Source organism: Phaseolus vulgaris, chromosome 6 (genome assembly GCF_051622355.1).
Source record: "Phaseolus vulgaris cultivar YP4 chromosome 6, ASM5162235v1, whole genome shotgun sequence".
NCBI lineage: Eukaryota > Viridiplantae > Streptophyta > Magnoliopsida > Fabales > Fabaceae > Phaseolus > Phaseolus vulgaris.
Window position 1 is genome coordinate 27,512,135 of NC_143503.1, and position 8,508 is coordinate 27,520,642.

The 8,508-nt window shown below is 34.3% G+C and overlaps 1 protein-coding gene across 1 annotated transcript; it reads left to right on the top strand.

Moving 5' to 3' along the window:
• The first annotated feature begins 716 nt into the window (after positions 1–716).
• On the top strand, positions 717–7,670 carry LOC137831777 (myelin-associated oligodendrocyte basic protein). The gene is made up of 6 exons (XM_068639586.2): positions 717–1,506; positions 3,180–3,282; positions 4,237–4,292; positions 5,255–5,419; positions 7,013–7,126; positions 7,207–7,670. The coding sequence occupies exons 1-6, from the start codon at positions 892–894 to the stop codon at positions 7,297–7,299; spliced, it is 1,146 nt and encodes a 381-aa protein (XP_068495687.1). The 5' UTR covers positions 717–891; the 3' UTR covers positions 7,300–7,670.
• Positions 7,671–8,508: the final 838 nt, after the last annotated feature.

The window sequence follows — 8,508 nt, forward strand, 5'->3', positions numbered from 1 at the left end:
AGTAATAATTACAGATAAAATATTATTTTATTATTACAATACTTCATTTTTTTTACCCGTTAGGTTAATGATCAACTAATGCACTCATAATCAGTCATTTTGGCTAAACTTAAAATAAATATATAAGAAACAATTTTTTAAAATCTTTTTACAAAATATATAAGATTTGCTCATTTAAAAAAAAACAGAAAACTGTTTTTTTTTTTAAATAAGCAGATTTTCCAAACATATAAAAACTGGAAACCTGCTTATTCTATTAAAAAAATTGAAAAAAAAGAAACAAACTCATACCATGTTTTTATCCAAATTAATAAAAAAAATCATATTTTCTTTTAGAAAAATTCACCAAGCATAACATAAAAAAAAAATTCAAATATGTATCATAAAAAAATCCAAACGGAACAAAGAATCATCATCATCATTCATAACTTGAATTGCATAACCAATACAATTGACGAAATTGATGATGATTTTCTTCTAATAAATTTTTTTGGTTTGAAGGTTTACCTTTAAATTAAAAATAATAATTAATAATTTTAATAAAACACAAATTATTTAAACTATTCTTAAATAATAGTTAAAACACTATTATAACTTGGTCAACCACATATTCAAGTCATTATAGTGATTAAAACCAATTAACAGACTCATTATTATAAACATAATTCCATAACAGAATAATTCTTATATCAAAATTATGCAATAAGGATTGAGCCAGGTGGAGTGATAAATGGCAGAATTAGGGTGAAAAGGACAGAGATTTTGGTGCCTACATGGCCACACAAATCCCAATTCTTCATTTCTTCTGGTTCCAACGCAACACACATATCTTCTTCACCTTCTTCCCCTCTTCACTGCAAAAATAATCGTATCGTGTTTCAATTCAATTCCATGACCATGCCATTAACCCTCTTACTCCAGCCCAATCCCTCCCACTTCAAATCCACCCATTTGCCTTCTCTTCCACCTCGCACAAACCTCCATAACCTCGCTCCAATACCCCACTCAAAACGCCGCGTTTCCACCCTCACCGTCAAATGTCTCTCGTCGCGCAACCCTCAGAAGGTGTATAGTTCGCAATCGGCGTGGGAGGTTCTCGCCACCACACTGTCCAACACGTTGAAGGCGCTGAAGAAACCGGCAATAGCCGCGCTCTTGGCGGGGCTGCTATTAATGTACGATCCAAATTCCGCATTCGCGGCATCTGGAGGAAGAATGGGAGGAAGGTCGTTTTCTTCCTCTTCCTCGAGTTCTTCGTCGAGGAGTTATTCAGTGCCGAGGACTTCAGGGTCAGGGTTCTCCTATTCGGCGCCGTATTACGCGCCTTCTCCGTTTGGTGGGGTTTATGTGGGCCCCGCCGTGGGGGTGGGAGTGGGAGCGGGTTCGAGTTTCTTTTTTATCTTGGTGGGGTTTTTGGCCTTTGTTTTGGTTTCTGGTTTTCTTTCGGATCGCTCCGAGGGTAGTGTGCTCACTGCTGCTGACAAAACCACCGTGTTAAAGCTTCAGGTTTGCAGACTTAACTTTTAGTTTACTTTAGTCTTTATCTTTCTTGCTTCCTGGTTTCAGCTTTGCGTCATGTTTTTTGCATCCGTGCTGTGGTTTTGAGCCTGAAATTTGAACAGCTGGGCTTACTTTTTGAACCAAAGGTTTCACACTTTTTTGTTGTTGTTGTTGTTGTTTTGATTGGGTTTAGAGGGCGTATTTGTTGGCGACTTGTTAACTGCCGATGTTACTGTGCTAGTTTATTTAGTCTTGGTTCTGAAGGTTTTTGTGAATTTGGATGGAAGTGGTTTTCTTTTAGGTTGGGTTGTTCGGGATGAGATTGAACAGCTCAGAGATACATTTGTTATGCTGAGATGAAACATTAAGCTCCTAAGTATGGTGTTAGTATTTGCACTCACTGTTGGTTTGGGTAGAGGGGCTTGGTCCATAGGGAGGGTTTCCTGCTTTGGCGCTTAGCAGTGCTGCGAGAGATTAATCTCTCACCTACAGGATGGGAGGAAGGTTCAAGAGACAAGGAAAGCCTCGTAAGACTGATAGTGGTTGAATAAAATTAGATGCATGTTAAGAATAATTCAAAAGGAAACAATAATTAGGTTACTCGGACGGTTGTTGGAGATAATGATTGGAAAGTATTAGTAAGGCCAAGGGAGTACAGAGGGTCACATAGCTGATATGTTACATTTTATGGCAAATATGAAAGGAATGAAAGAGGGCAGTGTTCCAAGGGAAACAAATTGACCCTCTAAACTGTACAATGAAATCTGTTTATATTGTAATGCACTGCATCCTTCAAGTTGCTGAGAGGGATAGGTGAAGTCTAATGCCTAACATAGCATTGGGAAGTTTTGGATGAGTGAAATGGATACATTGAAGTAAGCTGTGAATCTGTATCAGAAGTTGTGGCACTCAAGAAGGTGTTGCAGATTACAGTTGATCAATGAGTAAAGAAACTAATTCACGTGTCTTTTTTCAGATATTGAGAAGAATAGTAAAATGTCCCGACATTGCACTATTAAAAGGAAACATCAAAGGGGTAAAAATATCATGAATTAGACAATCTATCGAGAAAGTTTCAAATTATGCAATTGTTTTTCTAGTTGTTGATGGTCTACCCGGACGGAATGACCTCCCTGAATGTACCCTTCCTTGTGGATTGAATGAATTGTTCTTTTGATCGCTAATAATCAAAATAAGGGTAACACTTATCAAGTATGAAGACTTTGATGTGGATATTATTTCACTTTGTATTTTATTATTTATTATTTATTACATATTACTTGCTGCCACTGAGTAAAATACCATGCTCAAGCTTCAATCATGGTCATGTTTTTCAGATAAATATCCGTGCCTCCCTTTTTAGTTTCTTCCTGGTTGATTGCTGGCATTAGCATAAAGCCATGAACCATTTTTGCTACATGCTCTTCCAATAAGTTGTTACTACTACTGTTACTTATCTAAAAGTTATGATTTGTTACCATGTTTTCTCTCACTAATGCATATACTGTTCATTTAGATTTATGATCCAAAGGTTCGGGTGCCAAGGTTTGTGCCATTTTAATGGGGTTTAAAGTCTTGTTTGTCAGCTAGCATTGTCCAGCACACACTCTTTCTCATTTTTTTTATTGGTTAAATCTCTGGTGAATGCCAAATGTTCAATGGGGGTGTTGTTCTTTTAGGTCGGATTGTTGGGGATGGGTCGCACACTTCAAAAGGATCTGAATAGGATTGCAGAAGTTGCTGATACATCAACTTCAGAAGGGCTGCATTATGTGTTGACAGGTGAAGTTGCTAAATATGAGATTTTTCAGTCACTTGTTTATTGTCTATTTTTCATCACATCTTTTTTCTTCTAAGGTTAGCCAAACATGTGAACATGTTTATTATTTTCAAATTTGCTATTTTGTGCAACAAACATTGAAGGATTGAGGATTTATTTTGGTTAACGATAGTGCATTGTGATATTTGTGTTCTGGTTTCTGAGGGCTTCAAGTTATAGACTTCCGCATAATCCTGGTAAAAGTAGTTTATTGGATGATATTCTATCCACGATACCGATAGAATATATTTAATAAAAAGGGAAATCCTGGAGAATAATGTCAGATACATTGCATATTACTTTTAAGCCCCAGGGTATATACAACATAACACTTAGTTTCAAGCATTGCATGTATTGTATTCTTCAATTAATGTGTAAATATTAAGGTTTTCATTACACTTCCTCTCAAACTTTAGGATAAAGCTTATAGATTTAATTTAATATTGTTCAAAATCAGGAATAAATATTATACACTTAATGTATATTGATTTTATATTTGATTTTGAGGAAACTGAATATTCTCTAATCACGAGTTATTTTATGCAATATTTCTCTATAAATCAATTGTGCAGTGTCATTTAGACACACTGTTTCAACATCATATGTCCATGTCTTCTTTTTCATTTAACAAATATATACACTTTTGTCAACAGCGTGGATACATTGAATAAGTGATATATACATCAAAACTACTGTTGAGGAAACACAGAAATTCTTGAAATGGAATATTTACTTGAAATATCAAATTACTTATGACTGTTATAATAATGTAGCATAAAACAACTTGGCTTTGTATTCTACTTTCTTTTATAATTTACTTTGTTACTTGACTGTTATAATAATGTAGCATAAAACAACTTGGCTTTGTATTCTACTTTCTTTTATAACTTACTTTGTTACTTGACTTTCTGATACAGAGACAACCCTAGCTTTGCTTCGGCACCCTGATTACTGTATCTCAGCATACTCATCTGTAAGTGATTTTAGTCTTGTATCTTATGAGTCTTCTAGAATTGCATGTTTAAGTCAAAAACACTTATTTAGTCTTGGGAAGAAATAGGGATAAACAGCAATTACAAGATTGAACACCGCAGTACCTTGAGGGTCTGCCCTTTCCAGTAACAATTTTCTCTAAAAATGACAAGATCTCTTTTTATTATACATGTAAAACCTTCAATAATTGTAACTAACTAGGGGGTTATCTAACAATACCCCCCCAAAACATTCACCTCAACCTCGGGGTAGAGGACTATGTAAACGCCACAATCAGCTGTTAGCATAATTACTCCAGGGTCACATTGAAGTACAAAAAAATGTCTTTCTCTTTTTGTCTCATCAAGAGAGCAATGATAATGACAACTGTCTTTGTCATTTATTACTTATGTAATCTCCACGACTATCAATTGAAACATATAGCTGGGTTAAAGACTCAGTCAAGTTAATTCAAAATTCTTCTTATTTCTCACATTAGTTTCCCTTGAAGCACAAAATTGAGCCATGGCCCAGCGTCTGGCGAATTGACACCTTTTGATATTGCTCCTCCTCCATCCCTATAATTTCTTGAATAACATCAACAGTACCACCAAACATAGCAACTGTACTGCCTTTCCACTGTTGCTGCTGCTGTACTAATTGGACTCTCATTCTGCTTTTATATTTCGTCAACTCATCTTATACATCCCAACAAGAAATCAAAATAGGGTGGGTTCGGTAAGTTGTTCATCTGTAATTCACCTTGTGATGTGGCCAGCAACCCTCAATCTCATGAATTGCACCCAGTCTTATACAAAACCCTCACATTCTTTCAACCAAATTATGTCAAAAGTATCACCGACATTATTGTGGAGAATCCACATCAAATTGGCAGCACCTTCATGTGTACTCAGCAGAAACTACTGATTTTTACTGGGTTATCTAACATTGACACTTGTGTAGGTGGACGTAAAGCGGGGTATTGAAGATGGGGAGAAACGTTTTAATCAACTTTCGATTGAAGAGCGGGAAAAGTTTGATGAAGAGACACTGGTCAATGTTAATAATATAAAGAGACAAAGCACAAGAAGCCAGAGAGCGAATGGGTTCAGCAATGAATACATCGTGGTATGACTTTTGTTTTCACGTAACTTCCTTATTTTTTGTTTTTAATAAGCTGTATTCCCCACATGCATTTTTTGTTGTCAACAGAAAACAAATATTACTAGAGTACTGAGGGTACTCTATCCCTAACAAACAGTGCAATAATAGGAAACGAACAAATTGCAATTTAAATATCTCAAGTTTCGTACTAAGATTTCAGGCACTAATTTGATTAAAGACCACGTTTTTCAATTCCTGCATGAATTTTACTGCTCCATATATTCACGATACACTTACAAGTAACTTAATAAGTAAGGATAGATAATGAAATCATATCATTACATATTACCTTGTGTTAGGTATAAAGTTGGGGGGGCTTCACCTTTGAGTTGACTACTGGTACATTTTAGGCACGTCTTACCTGTTTTAGCATCTTGGTTTAGTGTGGTGTCACTATTGACATCCATATCTAGAAGAAAACAGTCGAAAAGATGTTGAGAGTATTTGGCCTATGGGGCCCTGATGTAAGACAGAAAATTATAAAATCAGTCTGAACCAATTGAGAATCTTCTCATCCTTGTTACTCTTTCAAAACCTGTATTTCTAATGCGGTGGTTGGTAGACATTAGCACAATTGAATCTGTTGACCTTTGTCTTAAAGAATTAAATTGTTTTAACACGTTCTAATTGTAAGTGATGTATACCCGAATAAATTTGGATTTTTATATTTTTTTCTTTCTTTGCCTTTTCTTTTTCTTGATGTTGTTTGATTTTATCGATTCAGTTTGTGTCACCCAGAGCGGTTCCTGCTTCATTTATAACTCCGATGTTTGGTGCTTCTTTGTAAATGTAACAGATTACCTTCATCTGTTACTCTGCAGGCATATATCATCAATGTCCTAAATTCAATACGCATGTAACTAGAGTAAACTTTGTTAATCTGTTGTCATTTTTTGTTTGGCTTTGAAAATGTTAAATTTAAGCCCTGAGAATCTGTTAAAGGTAAATAGAAGAGACAAAAAAAATCATGTAGATTTTATAATTTTGTGTGAATTACGAGTTTTTGTTATTTCCAACTGGTTTGTTCAAGACCTTTATTCCTAAGGGTAAGAGGGTACTACTCAACCCAGAACTCGTCCAATCCAACCAATTACATTTGTGAGTCGGGTTGGATCATTGAGATTTTTTAATGTACCTAATTAGAATTGGATTAGGCAATGAATTCCTGAATTTTAAAATGATAAATCTAATCTAACCCAACTACATAATAAATGTTATAAAAATACATATTGCCTAAGATTTACCGTAGTTAAAACATTTTTGTGTTTTATCATGTAATATTGTTTATGTATTTGTCTTGTCTTCTAAAAAGTAAATTTAAAAATATTGAAAATATTTATTTTGAGGTATTCTCTTTGTTAAGTGATATTTTTTTTCTCTAAAATGGCTTGGGTTGGATTTAAGTAAAAAGAGCTAAACCTAGTTCAACCCAACTCATTTAATTGGGTTGAGTAAAAAACTAGATCAAATTTGATCCAATCTGAGAAGGGTGAAGACTGAAGGTTTTTCCACGAGGACAGTTCTTAAATTAATTTTTCTTCTAATTCATGTTGTCAGATAACAATCTTGGCAGCTGCTGAAGGAGAGCATAAACTTCCTAGCATCAATGGAAGTGGAAACTTGAAGGACGCTTTACAGAAACTTGGATCCATTCCATCGAGCAAATTATTGGTAAGATCAATGTTGCTCTGATAGTCCTTTCTAGACGTTGTTGGTTGAATGACGTCACTATGTGCTTGAATTACTTACAGGCAGTTGAGGTGTTATGGACACCCCAGAATGAGAACGATACTCTCTCAGAAAGGGAGTTACTTGAAGATTACCCACTTTTGCGGCCATTGTAGATTGTGATGATATGCTTGCCTTCTGCTTCAAGCCCTCTAGATCTATGAACTGAAACTGTGTTGTGATTGCATGGTTAGGGATCATCTCCAGGGTTGAGATATTCTCCTGCTACTCAATCTGCAAGGCAATTTTCAGCTCCAGCCAACGTCACTTACAAAGGTTTTAATATTAAATATTGATGGAATTAGTTGTAAAAATTACAAGTAGGATATACCCAAACAATATGTACAACAATATTATAGAGAATAATTTGATCACTGCAATTTAAAATAGGTGCCTTTTCTGTTTAGAAATTGCTCTGCTTTAAAATTTTGTGAACTTTTCCACAATTGTTACGTGCAAGACAATATAAAAATACATTCGTTAAAAAGTTTGGCAAGTTGTGATCATAGAATAGAATAAAACTTCTATGTTCATTTTGGTATTGGTGTAGACTGAATCCATTATCTGTTCATTTTGGTATTGGTGTAGACTGAATCCATTATCTGTTCATTTTGGTATTGGTGTAGACTAAATCCATTATCTGGTTGGATGAATTATTAGTTTTTGATCTCTATCTGACTTGCTCACATAAGCTCCATTTGCGAGCTACAAAGTTGGCTCACTTTTATAATGCATTTCAGTCATGACCGACATACTGCTCAATAATGAATCTGGAGACATTTATTGACTCCATGCCAACATCTCATAAAATCTAATGACTGTGATGATATCATGGATAAATTAAATATATTTTTTCACATCTTTTAAAGTAATTATTGAAAATTAATAATAATTATAGATGTCAATTATTGAATGAGAAACAACTTAAATTCAATAATATAAATAGTATGATACATAAAATCTTAAATAAAACATACTAATGAATAACACCAATGTCATTTAAAAGAAACCTTATAGTTATATCTCAGTAATCTTTCTTTCTCACTCTTTGATGATTTTTGTATATTATTTTATTTTATATTTTTTTGCTATGACCTTCATATGATTTTGACTAGTATTATCAATCAGTCAAGGGCCTATCATTTTCTGCTTTGTGATATTTGAATGCGTTCCATTGAATTATTTGAGTTTTCCCACATCGGGAGTCAAAAGTTGCAGGGACAAAGAAAATATAGAAAGAATAAAGAAAGAAAAATAAAACCGCCTTGAAATTTTACTATTTTACAAATTAATATTATAAACTTTTAATACTCTTAGTTAAATAG

Excerpts from the sequence above, each read along its gene's own strand:
- LOC137831777 (XM_068639586.2), top strand. The coding sequence starts at position 892 with ATGACCATGCCATTAACCCTCTTACTCCAGCCCAATCCCTCCCACTTC. Across the intron at positions 1,507-3,179 it reads CCACCGTGTTAAAGCTTCAG|GTCGGATTGTTGGGGATGGG; the intron begins GTTTGCAGACTT and ends TTGTTCTTTTAG. Across the intron at positions 7,127-7,206 it reads TTCCATCGAGCAAATTATTG|GCAGTTGAGGTGTTATGGAC; the intron begins GTAAGATCAATG and ends AATTACTTACAG.